Source organism: Erinaceus europaeus, chromosome 8 (genome assembly GCF_950295315.1).
Source record: "Erinaceus europaeus chromosome 8, mEriEur2.1, whole genome shotgun sequence".
In the NCBI taxonomy this organism is placed as follows: Eukaryota; Metazoa; Chordata; class Mammalia; order Eulipotyphla; family Erinaceidae; genus Erinaceus; species Erinaceus europaeus.
Window position 1 is genome coordinate 5,091,805 of NC_080169.1, and position 20,876 is coordinate 5,112,680.

General features: G+C 44.9%; 1 protein-coding gene across 2 annotated transcripts in view; it reads left to right on the forward strand.

Moving 5' to 3' along the window:
• Positions 1-333: 333 nt before the first annotated feature.
• Positions 334-20,876, forward strand: part of EEPD1 (endonuclease/exonuclease/phosphatase family domain containing 1) — a 138,095-nt gene continuing 117,552 nt past the window's right edge. Inside the window, exons 1-2 of one of the 2 annotated variants that reach the window (XM_007523388.3) lie at positions 334-734; positions 2,195-3,241. In XM_007523388.3, the coding sequence (XP_007523450.2) occupies positions 2,352-3,241 (890 nt within the window). In that variant the 5' untranslated portion in view covers positions 334-734; positions 2,195-2,351. Of the gene's footprint in view, positions 735-853; positions 994-2,194; positions 3,242-20,876 lie in introns of those variants that run through there. The other variant, XM_060195835.1, reaches the window with a different exon arrangement.

A 20,876-nucleotide genomic window follows, 5' to 3' on the forward strand; every position in this document is an offset into this window, starting at 1 on the left:
ACTCTGTTCCTGTTCCCCAAAACAACACACAATCTGTTCTCAGTCGTGGATCCCACCCCTAGCTGAGGAACCAGCTCCGGAAAGGAAAGGCGAGGCCCGGGCTGGACTCAGCGCCTCGGGCCCCCTGGCTCCCGCCTCTGCGTCCGGGGGACCCGCCTCCGCGCTCCCCGAGAATGGCCCCACCCCTCGCGCTCGTAGCCCCGCCCCCAGCCCCGCCCCCAGCCCCGCCCCAGGACTGGCCCCGCCCTCGCACTCTCGGCCCCAGTGGCCCCGCCCCCAGTGTCCCGGGGGCCCCGGGGGAGGGGTCTGTGCGCGGGGAGGCGTGGCCGCGGGCGGCGCGGGCGGGACTTTGGCTTTGACACCGCGGCTGGCGGCTGGCGGGAGGCGGGTGGAGGATCCCGGCTGCAGGCAGGGTGCGCTCAGCACTTGTGTGTGTGTGTGTGTGTGTGTGTGTGTGTGTGTGTGTGCGCGCATCCACACAACTGCGGCGACGCCGAAGGTCCCGGTGCAGCCCGGGCTGCTGGATTTCCCCGCCGCCTCCCGGAGAGTTTCTCTCAGAAAGAATCGGGACGCGCCATCCCGGGCAGCGGGGAAGGGATTCCCGGGCCCGGCCACCTACCTGCACCCGCGCTGGGCACCAGAGCTGGGGGCAGGGGTCCGAGCTGCCCCGCCCGGGCTGGACTCTGTCTTTGGAGCCGCAGGTGGAAGGACACCCCGGGGGCGCATCCGAGAAGGTGGGGTGCGGGGACCCTGCGGAGGGTCGAGTGGGGGCCTGGGAGGGAGGTGTCAGCAAAACCTTCCTCGGGGATCCCACTTGGAAAGTCGGAATTGCTGGTGGCACAGAGTCGGGACAATCAAAGGGAGGGGGAGGGGGAGCCGCAAGAGCTTCCAGAGTTGAGCAAAGCAGGGGTGGGAGTCATTCCTTAGCTCTCACATAGAAGCCTATGTGCCTTTCCAAGGGTAGAGATTGCAGCCTTGGAGGACCTCCCTGAGGTAAGAATCCTGACCTTTCCAGAGGAAAATCCTCATGGGCGAATGTTTGTGTGCTTGTTCAGAGCTTCCCATACAAGTCACCGGCTCGGGACTCCTGGTTAAAGCAAAGCAAAACAACAAGAACAAAATACTGGGCTGATAAGATAACTCCCTGGAAGAAGCAATTACAGAAGGCAGAATTCTCTCTTCCTGAACCCCCCAAATATTTTTGATCCGTGCTCCCAGTAAGGGAGAAATGATAGGAGGAAGATGACCAGAGGGCTCTGGACTCAAACTCCATCAGGACCAGGAGAGAGGAGGAAAAAGGGAGGGACATTTGGATGTAGTCATTGGTGTATGTGTGGCTTGGAAAGGAAAAGAAGATGGGGCATTAAAAAGGGGGGGAACAAATATATACAAATATAGACAGGTGATTATAGAAATAATATATATAGCTTACCTATATCTGCAGCCTTGGGGGAACTGCTGTAGCTTCCAGTGGAGGGATTAGGGATTTAGAACTCTGGTGGTGGGAACAGTGCAGAAGTTATACCCCGTTATCTTGTAACTTTGTAAATCAATATCAAATCACTAATAAAATAATAAAATTAGAAGAAGAAAAAACCAACTCCCCTGGATAGTAAGGGGAGTAACTAGTAGATAGTAACCCCCCTGCTTTGTCATGTACACGAGCCAAGTTCAAGCCTGACCTCAGCTGCTCTGGAGGAAGCTAAGGTGTTTTTCCCCTCCGTCTCTTCATTTTTAAATCTTTTTTAAAGATTTTTTTAAAATTTATTTATTTATTTCCTTTTTGTTGCCCTTGTTTTTTTTTTTATTGTTGTTGTAGTTATTATTGTTGATGTTGTCATTGTTGGATAGGCCAGAGAGAAATGGAGAGAGGAGGGGAAGACAGAGAGGGGAGAGAAAGACAGACACCTGCAGACCTGCTTCACCGCCTGTGAAGTGACTCCCCTGCAGGTGGGGAGCGGGGGCTCGAACCGGGATCCTTACGCCGGTCCCTGCGCTTTGCCCCACATGTTCTTAACCCGCTGCGCCACCGCCCGACTCCCACCTCGGTCTCTTTCTATCTGAAAAAGTTGGTCTGGAGTGATGAGGCCCAAGCAGCCTACAACAAAAAACCAGACACACCTACAACTGTAGGTGGGGAGTACTAATGCAAACTAAGAGATACAGTCAATTTGTGTCTCCGTTTGTTTTCCAGGGGGCCAAAGGAAACACACTTCTGCACAGTCTGGGCATGGGGAGTTAGCGTTCCCATGAACATCTTCTGAACCCGGAACATGGTTTGCCTGTGAGGTCTATTGACCATCATTATCTTCTGTACTGAGGCCTTCCTCGGCCCCTGATCCTGGCTGGCCATGGGGAGCACCCTGGGCTGCCACCGCTCCATCCCCAGGGACCCCTCGGATCTCTCCCACAGCCGCAAATTCAGCGCAGCCTGCAACTTCAGCAACATTCTGGTGAACCAGGAGCGGCTTAACATCAACACGGCCACGGAGGAGGAACTGATGACTCTACCCGGGGTGACGCGGGTGGTGGCACGCAGCATCGTCGAGTACCGCGAGTACATTGGTGGCTTCAAGAAGGTGGAGGACCTAGCCCTGGTCAGTGGTGTGGGTGCCACCAAGCTGGAGCAGGTCAAGTTTGAGATCTGTGTGAGCAGCAAGGGCAGCTCTGCGCAGCACTCCCCCAGCTCTGTCCGGCGGGACCTGCTGGCTGAACAGCAGCAGCAGCAGCAGCCTCACCACTTGGCCACGTCGGGGCCTCTCACACCGAGGGTCAACATCAACACTGCCACACCAGCCCAGCTCCTGAGTGTGCGCGGCCTCACGGAGAAGGTGGCTGTCAGCATCGTGGACTACCGCCGGGAGCATGGCCCCTTCCGCAGCGTGGAGGACCTGGTGAGGATGGATGGCATCAACGCGGCCTTGCTAGACAGGATCAGGCACCAGGTCTTTGCTGAGCGGTCCAGACCGCCATCCACCCACACCAACGGGGGCCTGACTTTCACCGCCAAGCCTCACCCTAGCCCCACCTCGTTGAGCCTGCAGAGTGAGGACCTGGACCTTCCACCAGGGGGCCCCACTCAAATCATCTCCACTCGGCCTTCTGTAGAGGCCTTTGGTGGCATGAGGGACGGGCGCCCTGTACTGAGGCTGGCCACCTGGAACTTGCAGGGCTGCTCCGTGGAAAAGGCCAACAACCCTGGGGTGCGAGAGGTGGTGTGCATGACACTCCTGGAAAACAGGTAAGAACAGGAAGCATTCTGGGCCTGGGGTGTGAAGGCAGCTCTTCCATGGCCTCATCCGTGCAAGCAAATGAATGGCCTTTGGTTGGGAGGTGGGTTAAAGAGGAGGCAAGAGCATTTACCAAATGTGCTTGAGCTGATGAGTTGTCATCTGAGACTTGAGCTCTTCTGTTCCCGAATGTTCTGAACGCAGCTGCCAGGGGTTATGGCCTGTGTGGTGAATGTGGTGTATCTCTGGTCAGTTCCTAATAAGGTGGTAAGTAGAGATTGTGGTGGTGTTATCACTTTGGAGACAGCTGCTTGTGTCTCATAAAAGTCAGCATGGCTTATACCAGATGAAACACTGAGAGCCGGAGAATGATTGCACAGTTTTGCATGTGAAAAGGAGCTAGTTTTTTTTTTTTTTTTTTTAAACATAAGGGAAAGTCACATTTGTTCTATCAAACATGCCTGTTGTGTGCACAAAACCATCTTAAAAGACAAGGTATTTGCAAACACACACACATATGTTCTGTGTTTACCAAAATGCTGTAAATGAATCATTCTTCTTTCTTTTTAGCCTGAAGTTGGTTTTTAGGCCTATAATCACAACCCCCAAATGTATGTAACTTCTCCTTGCTCCATGCAGTTAATGCTGACATGCAGCTAATATTGGCCAGCTTTTCCGATTTACACCACCACAGAAGAGAATTGTAGGATAGGCTCTTATCACTGAGTGTTTACATTATTCACAGCACTGCTCTTGGCAGGAACTTCCATTAACAAAACACCATTATTGTGGCAGTAACTCCTACTGTTTGCAAAATTGCATGCTGTATTAATGTAGTCAGCTTTAGATAGGAAAGATTAAAAAAAAATAACCAGTCATATTTGTACGTTAGAAAACCCTCTGATCCTGGCCTGGATTTTGCTCTGCCACCGCTGCTAGGATGTTTGTGGTCCTTTGCTACTTTTATCTGTGCTGGGTTATTGGTGAGGCTGGCTGGGGAGCAGTTTGGTGGCAGAGAGTGACCTCCCTGTGGGAAATCACAATGTGTGTGACAGAGCATTTGGGCGAATGAATTAGGAGAAAACCAGGTCACATTTCGCTGCACTGTCCCAGTAGCACACTTTTGTCTGTGAGGATTGAGGGACCCTCTGCCCCATCAGAGAACTCGACCTGGCAGTGCCCAGGTGCCCTTTTCTGTCCTGCTGTGCCCTCTGTTTTGCGTTTCACTCATCATGCATAGAGGTGAGAAAGTATTTGAAAACTGCTCAGCAGTAGCGGCACTGGTGTATTAAGAGGAAAGGAGAGGGGAGAGGGCATGGGAGGGACAACTGTTTTGTTCCTCCCATGAGATTTTTACTTGTTTGTTTGTTTGTTTTGTTTTTCTCTTAAGGCTCAATTTGAAGGCAGGGGGGGAGGGTAGAAGAGTCTGAGGATGCCCCAATGGGGATGATAGGCTAGGCCCTTTCACAGTGATTGTTTTTTTTTCAAGCATGGTCTTTAGACCAGCATCAGCAACATAGCTACAGACTCGGAGACCCCAAGTTTCTGTGTTTTCTCATGCTCTCTGGGTGGCCTGACTGTGCCCTGGAATTGGAGCTCCACTGTGCTGTGTGTTTACTGTCACTCTCCCTGTTAGAAAAGGTCTTCCCTTGCCCTGGCTTTTCTCACAAGGTGTGTGTGTGGGGGGTCTTGTTTGGAGTTTTCCAGGTACTGTTTTTGTTTTTTCTGATCCTCCCTATAGTTAGTTAGCCTTGTGTTCTTTCTGACTTGGATTTGAGCCTCTAGGCTCCTAGGTCTAGCCTCTAGGAAATTAGGAGCCTGAGTGGGAAACAGTAGGCTGTAGAGGGGATTCCATTCTGCATGGAACCCAGACAGCCAGGGACAGGGAAAAAAAACGACAGGGAGCTCCTGCCCATCACGGGCTTGATATCTACCTTCGCGTTGCTTCTTTCTGCTTCTCATACTAGAGGGTTGATGGTTTGCTGAGGACATTTAATGACTGTCCTATGGTGGTGGGTGAGCGGGGGGAGCAGAGCTGAAGTAGCTGGGTCCTAAAGTAGAGTCAGAAGGGAGCACCTGGAAGTAATTGGGAAAGTGATATCATCCTCTCTCTCTCACTCTTTTTTAAAAAGATATTTTTATTTATTTATTATTGGATAGAGACAGATGAGAATTGAGAGGGGAGGAGGAGAGAGAGAGGGAGAGAGACTGAGAGACACCTGCAGCCCTGCTTCCCCGCTCGTGAAGCTTTCCCCTTGCAGATGGGAAGCAGGGCCTTGAACCTGGGTTCTTGCACACTATAATGTGAGTGCTTAACCGGGTGTGCCACCGCCTGGCCCCAAAGTGCCCTACACTCCCATCACTTTAGTCTACACCTGTTTTCTTATTGGTTGGTTCTTTTTGCCTGTTCACAACATGTTAAGCATTCTGGATTCAACTACCACCTTGCTACTATTTGTTAAACATGAACTAATGGGCTTAGGATCTTATCCTTTGCAGAGCCAGAGTGGGTACATTTGCCCATGTGACTGTCCTGGCCCAAAGACAACTTCGTATGACAGAGTAGATCACAAGTCCTCCAAACTGCAGTGCACATTGTCCAAGGGTTGAGATTCACAAATTGGTCCTGATTCACAAAGATCTCTCACATTCCAGTGGTTCCTGTTATTAATCAGAGGAAATACATTCAGTTTGAGCAAGAGAGGCTGTAGGTACTTATCCAGGTGATTCATATTTTACTATAGACACATATAAACATTATTACACATACAAACTTACAAGAGTTACTTGACTTCTGGATATGCTTTCACATTTCCAAACAGCTTTTATATCCGCTGGATTTCCCCATTCTGGGAAGTAGGGAAGGTTTGTTTTTATTAATGATTCTCTGTCTCTTGCTAGGAAAAGTATAGCCAAAGAAATGATATGATTTGCATTTGTCTAGGCTCTCTAGTGACTCAGCAGGGCTAGGACGCAGCTTGTGACTTCAGAGCCATGCTCTTGCAAGCATGTGGTGTTTATCTTACCTCTTGTTCTGGCATCCCAAGCTCTTGCCAAACAAGGGCACTTGCCAAATTGCATGCTGGGCACATTTTCTCCAATCCACTGTAATGGCATCTTCAAGAAACCTTTGATTCCACCTTCTCTGTATTAAATTGGTGATGTTTCTTCACATCTCCAGGTTTCAGTTTTTTCTGTCTGTTAAATGTACTTAATGAGGGGCTAGAGAGGCAGACCCACCAACCTCTGGACACTTAAATTTTTTTATTAGTGATTTAATAATGATGAACAAGATTATAAGATAACAGGGGTACAATTGCACACAGTTCCCACCACCAGAGTTCCATGTCCCACCCCCTCCACTGGAAGCTTCGCTATTCTTTATCCGTCTGGGAATATGGGCCGAAATTCTGTATGGGGTGCAGAAGGTGGTTGTTCTGGCTTCTGTAATTGCTTCTCTGCCATACATGGACACTGGCAGGTGGATCCACACCCCCAGCCCGTTTCTGTCTTTCCCTAGTGGGATAAAGCTCCTGGGGAGGTGAGGTTCCAGGACACACAGGTGAAGTCATTGACCCAGGGAAGTCAGAGTCATGACAGCATCATAGTAGTATCTGCAACTTGGTGGATGACAGGCATAAAATATAAAGCAGGACAAATTACTTAATAATCAGGAACCTGAAGGTAAGAATAGAGCCCATGGAACTAAGGGTCTTTGTGTGGGAAGAAGCTAGGACATCTACTTTAGTATGATGTGCGCTTAACCCAGTGTGCCACCACCCGGCCTAGGAAGTCTACTTTAGGTATGTTCCAATGGGCCTATGACTTTAGTACTTTTTACCTAATTCTGACAACTAACATGCAGGTGGACTAAAAGAATTGTCTGGGAAGATGGTGTCAAAGTTGAGAATAGGACTAGAAAGCTGGATTAGGGCAGAGAGTAGCTCCCAAACATGAGGAAAGTATATAAGTACCACTGACTGTTTACCCCATCGATCTGACCGAGGACCCATGTCTGTTCCTATTTAGCACTGGAGCCTGTGTGACTAACCTCCTGAGTCCCTGTCAGTCTGAGTTTGCAGTCCATAGTCACAGCTCTGGGCACTTCTTTTGCAAAGGGCCTCTCCGGCTCCTCATTTTTCCTTTCTGTTAGTTGGTTTTGTTTACTTTTTAAATTTTTATTTATTTATTTATTTTTCCAGAGCACTAAGCAACTCCGGTTTATAGTGGTGTAGGGGATTGAATCTGGAACTTTGGAGCTCCAGGCATGAAAGTCTCCTTGCATGACTATTATGCTACCTATTGCCGACCTTTTAGTTGGCTCTATTAGTTGTGTTTGCTTTGGGCTATCTCTCCTGTTTCTGTGCTTGGTGGGAATTAGTCCTTTCTTGCTGTGTGATGCCGCTGCATTCATGGAGGGTGAGCATGTGTGTGTTATAAGGACTAGTGCATTGCACATGAAACCTGAGATAATTCAGCAGAAAGCGAGCTAACTGTGCAATCACCAGTCACCTTCAGAGACATCATGCTGTGGCCCATAACTGACGGGTTTCGACAGATTCTTTTGCTAAATCTTGATCTTAGGCAATGGTTCTTCTTATTCTGTGTTTATGGAGCAATAAGAGGAGTGCTTCTACTAAATAGCCTTGTAGAATTTGGCAGCAGCCTACATAGAGAATGAAGATTGTTTAATTGCTCGTTTTTGCTGAGGCGGCTTTCTATTTTGAAAGTGTCTTTGGCTTCTGAGAGTATAAACCCTGGGAGAGCTGACAGATAATCTCTAAGAGAAAGAAGGAGGCTTAACATCCCACTTGCTCATCTCCCCCTTGTGACCTACATCTGAAGGGAACACGGGTGTCAAAGTCTTTAACTTTCCAATAGACTAAACGTATTTTTTTTTTTTTTGCCACATACCTCTCTCTGTTAGCAAAGCAAGGGATGGATTAGAACCTGTCTGCCAGCACAGATGTGAAAGAAAAAGAGGGAGAGAGAGAGAGAGATTTGAATTTATCAGACTTGACTAGCAGGCATCAATAGAGACACAATCTATTTTCTCCTTTGATTCATTCATTAGGGAAATGTGTACTGAGTGACTGCTGTGTACGTTCATACGTGGAATTCAGGAGCCAATGTGACTACGCGATTTACCAGAGTTAAATAAATCAGCCAGCTGGTCGGCTCAGTCTCAAGACTCAGACTGACCATGACTTATACTTGGTTGTATTTTTTCCCCTCTCTCTTTTTTAATTTCTTTATTGGGGGATTAATGTTTTACATTCGACAGTTAATAGAATAGTTTGTACATGCACAACATTTCTTAGTTTTCAACACAATACAACTCCCACTAGGTCCTCCTTCATCCTTTTTGGACCTGTACTCACTTCTCTCTCTCTCTCTCTTTTTCTTTTTTGTGACTTTCAGTAGTTTTCTGTTTGTTGTTGAATGTTAGCTTTACTCCACTGTGGTCTGATTTCAATGCTCTTCAATTTTTTGATACTGTCTTTGTGGCCTAACATGTGGTCTATCCTTGAGGGTGTGCTGTGTGGATTTGAAAAGAATCAGTTTTTTGGGGGTGAAGAACTCTGAAAATGTCCAGGAAGTCTAGTGTGTCCATCTCTTCATTTAATTCTCTAGTTTCTTTGTTGATTCTTTGCTTTGTTAATCTATCTAAGTGTGAGAGGGGGGTGTTGATAATAATACAATATTACTGTATTATTGTTGTTGTTGTTTTCTGTAGTTCTTTCAGTAGGTGTTTGATGCTATGCACTGGGTGCATAGCATTTTTCTTTTTTAAAAAATATGTTTTATTCATTTATTGGGTAGAGACGGAGAGAAATTGAGATGGAAGGGGGAGATAGAGAGGGAGTAAGACAGAGAAGCACCTGCAGCCCTGCTTCACCACTTGTGAAGCCCTCTCTGCAAGTGGGGACCAGGGGTTTGAACCTGCATCCTTGTGTGTGGTAACATGTACGCTCAACCAGGTGCACCACTGCCCAGCCCCCGTTGCATTTTTCCTTAATGAAAAATTTTGCTTATCCTGGAGAATTAAAGGGGTCGGGGTGGGTGCAACTAGAAGTAACATCTGGGGCAGGGGAGGGGTGGGACGCCTAGCATGCCTCTTTAAGTAAGAATTATGAAATCATTTTGCCCCTGCAAACCGACACTCAGATCAAACACTATCCATGTGGCCTTCAGAAATGTAGATGTTGGGATCAGGGTTTGAAGCCAGGCATTTGCCTGATTTCAAAGCAGAGAGTGGAGGTGTTTCTTCCATACTTCCATGTGTGTCTTCTGACTGACCCTGGCCTACCTGTCTTGGGTCTTAGGCTGGCCAGACATCAGGGTTTCACATAAACTCCTGGAACTATGTTCAGCCCCTAGAGGCCTCTGCTCCCTTCCTGTGTTTGTTCCTCTGAAGGACAGGGCTTATGGCCAGAAGTGGAGTAATCCAGAGAGCTTCAGGGCTCTCTACCCCATCCATCAAATGTGAGTCTGTGACCTTGGCTTAGCTCCAAGGTGAAATTCTAGTTTTCTGAGCCAAAGATCTCTGTTTGAATCATTTTCAGACAGAGAGGTGGTCGGTAATAGGCTACTGTGGGTGGATTAATAGAAGAGGACAGTATGAATGGAGTGTCCTGGTGTGGGCATGCCACCAGTACTGCGTTTTTTTGTTTTGTTTTCACCAAAGGGAGGGTTGCTATGTTTGCCTTCCAAGAAAACTGGACCCCCCCCCCTTTTTTTTGGCCTCTAGGGTTATTGCTGGGGCTTGGCTCGGTGCTTGCACTGCAAATCCACTGCTCCTGGAGGCTACTTTTCTTTCTTTCTTTCTTTCTTTTATTTTTTTGGGTATGACAGAGAGAAATTGAGAGAGGAGGGGAAGATTGAGAGGGGGAGAGAGACAGACACCAGAAGACCTGCTTCACCACTTGTGAAGCAACCCCCTTGCAGGTGGGAAGCCGGGGGCTCGAACTGGGATCCTTGCGTGGGTCCTTGGTCTTCATACTGTCCTTTGGGGGTTTGATTTGAGGAGTGTGCTGTATTGATTCTCAAAGAATATATTCACTTCTTTTGTACTCCATCATTTATTCATTCCCTTTTGGAGTTATCATTAGTTATCAGAGTCTGTATCAGGGTTTGGCAATAGAGTAGAAATAAAAACAAGGTCCCTACTTCTTTGAAGATTCCATGGTGATGAGTTTTTTAGCGTATAGCTATAGAGTTGCAGGCAGAGAGCAGTGCTGAGGAGGATAGAGGTCTGTGGGAGGAACCAAGCCTCAGCTGACTAATGGAGGAGAAGGAGGCAGATTAGATAAGGATGCTCCACCCATAGTGGAACAAGCGTGTGCAAGTGGCCATGGAAGGGCTTGTTCCAGACACAAAGAGTTCTGGGAGTGCCAGGTGACTGGCTCACAGGGGACGTCAGGGCCTCTAAGGCTCTGACTATTATTATATGGTGTGCTGGGAATCGACATGTATGATTCCATCAGTCCTGGAGAGACTACACCCCACTTTCCTTTCTTTCCAACCTAAGACTAGAGACTTTGAGGAGAGATAGCACAGGACCTGGCATGCGTGGTGCTTTCTACGGTGTTGGGGGCTTCACTTCAGATCCTTGTACATGGTTAAGTGTATATGCTGCTGGGTGGATTCTCTTGACCTATCCTAGGCTCTTTTTTTTTTTTTTTTTTTTTTATAAAATGGAAATATTGACAAGACTAGAGGATAAGAGAAGTACATTTCCACACAATGCCCACCCCCAGAGCTCCATATCCAATCCCCTCCCTTGAGAGTTTTCCTGTTCTGTATTGCTCTGAGAGTATGGACCCAGGATCATTATGGGGTGCAGAAGGTGGAAAGTCTGGCTTCTGTAATTGCTTCTTGGATGAACCTGGGCGTTGGCAGGTCGATCCATACTCCCATCCTGTCTCTCTCCCTAGTGGGGCAGGGATCTGGGGAGGCGGGGCTCTAAGACACAGGCTCGTATTTTAACATAAAGTGATCACAGAGGGTAGCTGATGAATGACTGGCTGCCAGACTGTTCTGGCTCTTGGTGTCCCCTGAGGTGTGGGTTTGAGTGACTATTGAGGATACATGAACAAGGATGGGAACAGAAGGGGTGTGGAGTAGGGATGAGAGGATCATTCAGAGAAAAACAGGAAGGGCTCTTGCCTGCCTGGGATGTTGTGAAGATTAACCAGGTGGATTCCTAGAAAGACAAGCTCAGAGGCTCTTTAGAAATCCCTGGACTGACCTGTGTGCTTCTGCAATGCTTCCACATGACGCACTTTGCTGACCTCACTCCTCCCCTGTGCTGCTGCCTCAGCGAGGCTCTCGAGCCCCATCACGATCCTGGTATGGAAGCCTGAACATTAACGAAGGCAGGAAGGGTCCTTGCGGTCTGACTTCTCAGTGGACAGGATGCTTGCTTGACAAGGTCCTTTTACTTTTTAGTATATATAACATGTTCAAACGAGGACACGTTTGAAGAGGTTGGTAAAGTGTCTTTGTCAAGAGACATTTACAAAAATTCAGCTCCACACTGGCTGAATAGTTCCTCCATTTTCCCTGCCTAGTGAGGCCAGGGGCACAAGGAGGCCGTATTGTGTCCGCATGGAGCTCACTGTCTTGTAAGGAGACAAGTTGCAGCACCCTGAATTCGACGAGAAAGCAGGGCTCTTTGACCTGCCTGCCTGGCGCTGGAGGTCTGTGGAGACTTCAAATGCAGGACAGGAATGAGGAAAACCCAAACAGAAGGTTGAGACATGAGTCCTCTGGAAGGCAGACTGAAGTCTAAGATGCAAGCATATGATGGTCTTTGGGGGACATGTCAGGAGCCCCCTGAGAAGCTGAAAAGTGAGGAATAGAAAGTCAGAGGCAGCCTCTGATGCTCTGGGATTTGGGCGGTAGCACAGTGGGTTAAACGCATGAACGTGAAGCGCAAGGACTGGCATGAGGATCCCAGTTTGAGCCCCGGGCTCCCCACCTGCAGGGGAGTCGCTTCACAGGTGGTGAAGCAGGTCTGCAGGTGTCTATCTTTCTCTCCCCCTGTCTTCCCCTTCTGTCTCCATTTCTCTCTGTCCTATCTAATGATGACATCAATAACAACAACAATAACAATAAAAGACAAGGGCAACAAAAGGGAAAGTAAATAAATAAATAAATATTTTTTAAAAAGAAAGTAGGGGTCTTAGGGTGAAAAGAAGCAAGGATGTCTGTTTTAGGTGTGTTCTTAGGGGCACATGACTTTAGTAATTTTTGCCTGAGACTGATAGCAAACATGCAGGTGGTCTTAAAGTGCTGTGTGGGAAGATAGTGTCAAAGTTGAGAATAGGGCTAGAAATCTGGATTACGTCAAGGAGTAGCTCCCAAACCTGAAGAAAAAAATATAAATACAATTAACTGTTTACCCCATCGATCTGACCCCGGACCAATCTGTGTTTCTACTCAGCACAGGTGCCTGTGTAAACTCCGAGTCCCTGTCAGTCTGAGCTCGCAGTCCATGGTCACCGAGCTGGGAACATTCTCGGCTACACTCATTTCAGCAGTAGGATGACTCAGCCTGTCTTTGGAGAGCGGGCAGTCCCTACCACTGCTACTTTACAGTGAGGGTAAGGTCCTGGGAAGCCTGAACTCTGAGATTCAGAGGCCAAGAATTCATGAACCTAGAATGGGACTAGGGGACTAGAAAAGGGAGTGCTATTTCTTTATAAACTTGTTCATCTTTTTTTTTATTTTGAATAGAGGCAGAGAGAAATTGTGAGGGGTGGGGGGAATAGTGCAGGAGAGAGACAGAGACACACCTGCAGCCCTGCTTCACCACTCATGAAGCTTTCCCTCTGCAGGTGGGGACCAGGGGCTTGAACCCAGATCCTTGCGCATTGTAATGTGTGCGCTTAACCAGGTGCGCCACTGCCTAGCCCCAGGGAGTGCTATTTCTTGGGTGTTTTGTTGTTTGTTTATTTTTTCCTTTGTCACCAGGGTTATCACTGGGGCTCAGTGCTGGGTTGATTCCTAGATGCTAGTTGTTTTTTTTTTTTTTTTTTCTTCTGGATAGAAGGTGAGAGGAGCAGATAAAGAGAAACAAAGGAGGGGAGAGGAAGGAAGAGGGAGTGGGAGGGAGGGCAGTATTCCTTAGGATGGCTCCTAGCTGGCATTTGGAGAAATTAGTTATAGACATAGTGAAGTCAGGAATGTGACTTTGGAGGAATTAATTTTTTTTTAAAGAATTAGATGCCACATCCATACAGTTCCCCTCCTTTGAAGTGTATGAGTTATTTTTAGTATGTTCTCAACGATGTTCTGCTGCCACCATTGTTCCAGAACACTTTCATTGCCTCAGAAGGAAACTTTATGGCAACTAGCACTCATATGCTTCCTTCCAGAAAGATCTACCTTCTGTCTGTCTGTCTGGATTTGCCTGTTCTGTGCAGTTCATATAAATGGAATAATTATATAACATGTGCTTGTGTTTTAATTTCTTTTGATAAGCATATTATTTCAACCTTCATCTATGTTATAGTATGTATATTTTATTTTGATCGCTAGCTAATGGTCCATTATTTGATATATCATATATTCTTTAGTTAGTCATCAACTGATGGGCATTTGGGATTTGTTTACTTTGGGGCTATTATGAATAATGCTGCCACCATTAGTAATATACAAGATTTTGTTTTGTTCTTGTTTTTCACCAAGGCACTGCTCAGCTCTGGCTTATGGTGGTGCTGGGGATTGAACCTGGGACTCTGGAGCCTCAGGCATGAGAATCTGTTGCGTAACCACTGTGCTACCTCTCCTGCCATGTAGGAGATATTTGTATGGACACAGATGTTTCATATCTTTGGGCTATTTGCTAGGAGTAGAGCTTCTGAATTTTATGATGATTCTGTTTAGCAGTTCGAGGAATGTCTGTTTTCCCATTTGAGCACTTTTCTCCACACCCCCTCTAGCACTTGTCATTGTCTTTTAAAAATTATTATTATTTTATAATTTTTTTTCCCTCCAGGGTTATTGCTGGGCTCGGTGCCTGCACCATGAATCCACCGCTCCTGGAGGCCATTTTTCCCCCTTTTTGTTGCCCTAGTTGTTGCAGCCTCGTTGCGGTTATTATTGCCATTGTTGACGTTGCTTTGTTGTTGGATAGGACAGAGAGAAATGGAGAGAGGAGGGGAAGACAGAGAGGGGGAGAGAAAGATAGACACCTGCAGACCTGCTTCACCACCTGTGAAGCCACTCCCCTGCAGGTGGGGAACTGGGGCTTGAACCGGGATCTTTTTGCGGTCCTTGTGCTTAGCGCCACATACCCTTAACCCGCTGTGCCCGATTCCCTTAAAAATTATTATAGTCATACTGATGGGTGTCCAGTGCTATTTCATTGGGGGCTTGAACTGCATTGCCTTAATGAACTGTGATGATGAATTTCTTATTGTTTATTGAGCTTTTTCTTTATTTTTTTCCTTGAGAAATTTACATACATTTTACTTGTTTTTCTTGGGTTAGACATATTGGTATGCCTGGGGATAAGTGTAGATGGAAAAAAACACATACTGTCTTTTTCATTACACATTCTTTTTATTATTTTCTTAATTGGTGATTTAATAATGACTAACAAGATCATTGACTAAGAGGAGGTACAATTCCATATAATTCCCACCTCCAGAGTTCTGTATCCCATCCCCTCTATTGGAAGATTCCCTATTCTTAATCCCTGTGGGAGTATGGACCAAAATTCTTGGACGGAGCTTGAAAGAATTATGTTGAGATAAGCCAGAAAGAGAAAGATGAGTATGGGATGTTTCACCTCATAATCAGAAGATAGGAAAGAAGAACAGAAAGGGAAATACAGAACAGAATTTGACTGGGTTTGGATTATTGGACCAAAGGAAAAGATTCTGGGGTGGGGGGTAGGGTTGAAAGGGTAGATTTCAGCTCCACTGTAAGGAGCTGGGGTTGGGGGGAACGCAGACCTTTGTTGGCGGGAATGGTATTAATATATATTCCTATTAACTTAAAGTCTTATAAATCACTATTTATTCAGTATTAGAGGGGAAAATAGATTGAATGTCTCAAGCTCTTCAAATACATAGATTTCAGTTCTGAGTATATATCATGTTAAGATAAGCACTTAATGTTAAAAATTTGTAAACTAATTGAATTGTAACACAGAGCTTAAATTGTTAATGCATTTATAATAGTAGCATTTTTTTGAAATATTAAATCACTTACAGTCTTAGACTAGGGAGACCAGAACAACCAGTCCTGTCAGTATCACATAAGTTATTTGTAAAGAGCTTTTCTAATTCTTGTTGGAGAAATGTCTATTTTGACCTGGGTGGGCTTAATCCAAACCTGTTTCCAAGCTGATAAAACATAAGATATCTCTGTTATTTCCCTTTTCATTCTTCCTTGCTCCATCATTATGGATCATGCAAGAGCCTAAGCTAGAATAGTTCCTTTGTAAAAAGAAAAAATATATATTTAGCACCTTATAGAAACTATCTCACATATGGGAAGAACTTGGAAGATTTCATTTTGGTGTGCTTTATGATTCTGGTTGGAGTAGTATGCCCTGTTCTTGAGAAGTAATCATGTTTCTTTGACATCCTTTGAATGATATGTTTGTTTTGATTAGGAGTTTAGTACTTCTTAGCTAAAGCCAAACTGCCAGGATTTGCAATGCAAGGTGAGCTTCTGGTATGTCATCACAGTGTCTGCAAGTCATAGGATCTGGGTCAGGAAAGGATTTTATTTATTTTACTTTAAATTTTATTAATTTAATTTTTATTTATTTATTTTTACCAGTGCACTTCTCAGCTTTGGCTTATAATGGTATAATGGTAAGGGGGGTAGGGGAGGATTGAATGTGGGACTTGGGAGCCTCAGGCATGAGAATCTGTTTGTATAACTTTTATGTTATCTACCCCACCCAGAAAAGGATTTTTATTTATTTTTTATTTTTTTAGGAAAGGATTTTTAAAAAAGCATCTTCTATAGGATTCTGCTTAAGTCATCACAGACTTAAGAGTGAAATTATCTCTTGTTTTTTCCCCTCATTTTTATTTTGAATTTTAACATTAATTTATTCACTAAACAAAAGTTAGAATGTTAAGTAGAGAAGACTTTGTCAAGCAGTAGTTATGCGTATGAATTTTCACTTTCAGAATATACTACCCAGGAACATATATTAACTATAGTTAGAGAATATATGTATTATGATTATCATCACATTTATGTACTAGTTAGTCATTTTTAGTATAGAGAATACATACTATAATTCCATTTCACTAGTAATTTGAAATGTTTGTTTTAAAACAAATTAATATATACTTAGATTAGAAGGTAGAATGTATTCTTTAGAATGTATTATTTAGTAATGATAAGTAATAATTACAAATAGCTTTTCTTATGTAGTTCAAGAAAATTGAACTTCTATTCTTATTTCATAATAAGGGTATTATACACAATAATGCAAACATGCACTCCCCTCATTCTTTTGACTCCAGCAGTAGAGAACTGAATCATACTGTTCTTGCATTCACAGCACTTTGTCATCAGTCAATGCAAGACCCCCACATCTGTTTACTTTTCTAAAAAAGCCTTTCTTCTTCATTCCCTGTCCTCATTTCCTTCCCTGAGGTCTCCTGTGCAAAGCAGTAAAGTGTATGCCCTAAGACATATCTTTGGAAAATGGAGTGTTTAAAGCCTATGAGCCATTTCACTCCGTATGGCTTCCAGCTGCTTGTCTCCTTCTGCTGGCTGCTCAGTCATTGGCCCTGTCATGTCACATGGACCAGTCCATTCTCAGGTGATGGTGCAACCATCCAGCTGTCTTTGTGTTTCCAGCTATCATGGTGGCCCAGTATCACCAGGTGTCCAGATTTCTTTTCTTCTTTTTATTGGGGTGATTAATGGTTTACAGTTAGCAGTAAAATACAGTTGGTACAAGTGTCATATTTCTAGTTTTCCACATAACAATCTAAGCCCCCACCTAGTTCCTCCTCTGCTATTGTGTTCCAGGACCTGAACACTCCTACCCCAGCCACCCCTGTCCCAGAGTCCTTTACTTTGGTGCAATACACCAAGTTGTTCAGATTTCTCCTTTGGAGGATCTACTCCTTTATCATTTACTCATAATGGAAAATTTATGATAGCTCTCCTAACTGTTTCTTTTGAAGTGTTCTTTCATCATTCTAGATGCCACTACTACTTGGTCTTAGAGACTACAAAACTCTTCTCCTGTTGGGAAATTGTGAGGATGTGGTTGAGCTCGGCAGGGCTCATAAAGCACCCTGCATTTATGGCCTATCTACATAATCATTGTCTTGCCTGAAAGATCCCCACTCATTCCATTCCTTTTATCTATCTTCTTTCTACCCTCAAGACCCTCCCTGCCTCCAGGGTTTTATTAATCCTACCAGTTAAAACCCTCACAACAGTTGCTAAGGAAGTTCCTATCTTTCCAGGCCCATTTTGCCTTTCTCCGCCCCTTTCCTCGCCATTTCCGTTTTTGACTTGCCACTTCCAGGCCTGTCTTTTAAAAGCAGTGGCTCTCTGATCAATAAAGACATTGCATTGTCGCGCCATGTGTTTGGTTCCTGAGTCATCTCCCTCGCATCGCTGAGTGAGTAGCAGCCCAGGCTGGCTCCGGTTGAGTTCTCTCCAGCCCAGAGAGTACACGCCTGGGAAGAGGCATCCCCAGGCTAGCCCAGCGTTCTCCTAGTTTATCACCTCCAAATAACTTTGTAGTGCCCTTCACACCTCAGAACTTCTTGTTCTTGATGTGGTCAAATCTATCAGTTTCCCTTTAGGATGCTGCTTAACAAATCTATCTTATCCCAACTTTATGCTTATGCTTTCTTGTCACCTTCTTAGCTTTACTTATCTCATTAAAAAAAAAAATCCTTTTTCTTTTTTTCTTCCTCCAGGTCCAGGGTTATTGCTGGGGCTTGGTACCAGCACTATAAATCCACTGCTCCCGGTGACCTTTTTTCCTTTCTTTCTTTCTATCTTTCTTCCTTTCTTTCTTTCTTTCTTTCTTTCTTTCTTTCTTTTCTATTTGACACAACATAAAGTCATTGAGAAAGAGAGAATTTAGAGAAGGAAAGAGAAAGGTAGACAGCTGCAGACCTGCTTCACCTCTCGGGAAGCATTCACTGCCCCTGTAGGTGGGGAGCAGGATACCAACTCAGGTCTTTGGCATGATGATATGTGTGCTTAACATGGCACGCCACCACCCATCTCTCTCTCTTGTTTAAATTTTTATTTATTTTTTTATTCTCCCTTTTTGTTGCCTCCCTTTTTAAATTGTTGTGTAGTTATTATTGTTATTGATGTCATCACTGTTAGGACAGAGAGAAATGGAGAGAGGAGGGGAAGACAGAGATGGGGGGAGAAAGACAGACACCTGCAGACCTGCTTCACCGCCTATGAAGCGACTCCCCTGCAGGTGGGGAGCTGGAGGCTTGAACCGGGATCCTTACACTTGTCCTTGCGCTTCGCACCACGTGCGCTTAACCCGTTGTGCTACCGCCTGACTCCCTTGTTTAAATTTTTAATTAATCTGGAGTTTACCTTTGTATAGGTATGAAATCAAAATCTTTTTTTTCTCTTCTTTTGTAGTTTTCTCAATAAGCAACTTGACCTTTCCACACTGATGTGGGCTGCCACCTTCATCATAAAAGTACATCAGATGGTGTATCCCAGGGCTGTTCCCACTTTGCCTGAAACATCATGGCTTCTGGTTAGGCAACTTCCTTCCTTCCTCCCTTCCTTTTTCTCTTTCCTTATTTCTTAACAATTTCTATAAATTTGCAAATTATATCTTTTATAGTTATTTATTTATTTACTTTTCCAGGGAGAAAGAGTGGGACAGAGAGGCTGGGGAGTGTGGGGCATGGGAGGGAGACCAGAGCACCAGTGCTTCCTTCAGTGTGGCTAGGCTGGGCTTGAAGGAAGGTGGGTCACATACAGGACAGAGCAGTTCACTATCCAAGGGAGCTATTTTGCTTACGCTTTAATGGGAGAACAGTCCTGTTTGTAAATCATTATTTTTTTATAAGTGATTTAATATTAATTTCTAAAATTACAAGGTAAAAGGGGACAGCTCTGCACCATTCCAACCACTAGAGTTTTAGATCTCCATCCCCTCCACCCGGAGCTTCAGCAGTTCTCCCTAGGTCACAGACACGGGTTACCTATTATTTCTACAATTGTCTGTATATATTTGCCCCTCCTCCCTTTTAAAGGTCCCCTCTTCTCTTCCTTTCCAAGTCACACTACTATATGTAAATTGTACCTCCACATTTACTTATTTTTTCTACGAGAGAACTCTTCCCTATTCAGCTCTAGTATATGGTGATGGGAGAATTGAACCTGGTCCTCAGGCATGAAAATCTTTTTGCTTCTGTGGGGTACGGACCGACCTGTCGACACCCATGTCCAGTGGAGAAGCAACGATAGAAGCCAGCCCTTTCACCTTCTGCTCCCCATAAAGATCTTTGATCCATGCTCCCAGAGGGATAAAGAATAGGGAAATTTCTAAACGGGGGAGGGGATATGGGACTCTGGTGGTGGGAATAGAATTATGGAACTGTATCCCTCTTATCCCACCTTCTTATCATTATTATATCACTAAAAAAAAAAAAAAAAGAAAGAAAATCTTTTTGCGTAACCATGATGCTATCTTCCCAGCCCTTAACTGTGTTTATTTTAGAATCAATTGAAGTTTCTAAAAACATTCTCCTAGAATTGCATTGATTTTACAGATGAAACTTGAGAAAAATCTATATCTTTGCTACATTGAGTCACTCGTTCCTTAAACAGGTATTTATTTATTTATGGCTTCATTTGGAACTTAATATAGAGAATAACATTTTTTTTTCCTTTTTTGATTGATATGTGGTCCTGGAGATTGAATCTAGGGTCTCATGTATACAAGGCATGTGATCTATCATTGCTGCCACCTCACCAGCAGTGAATATGTTAATAATGACGTATTTACATATGTGCTATTACATTTTGCTTCAAGAGGGAGATCACTGCTTTATGCAGTGTGGGGGGCTGAACATAGGAAATCATCCAAGTAAAGCTTGTTCTCTCCTTCTGAGCCACCTCCCTGGCCCTTGTTAGGATATAGATTTTATGTATTTATGTATTTATGAAACAGAGAGAAAGACAGACACAGAGAAAGGGGCTAGAGCACTGCTCAAGTCTGGCTTCTGGTGGTGCTGGACATTGAATCCGGAACATCAGAACCTTCAGGCATGAAAGCTGATTACATAGCCGTTATGCCCGTCTCCTCAACCTTAGGGCAAATCTTAGTACTGTAATTCCATTTTTTTCTTTTCTTTTTTTAAGGTCCCAGAGAAAAATTTAAATGTCTATTTATTTATTTATTCCCTTTTGTTGCCCTTGTTGATTTATTGTTTTAGTTATTATTGTTGTTATTGATGTCATCGTTGTTGCATAGAACAGAGAGAAATGGAGAGAAGAGGGGAAGACAGAGAGGGGGAGAGAAAGATAGATACCTACAGACTTGCTTCACTGCCTGTGTAGCGACTCCCCTGCAGGTGGGGAGCTGGGGACTTGAACTGGGATCCTTAAGCCGGTCTTTGCACTTAGTGCCACCTGCACTTAACCTGTTGTGTT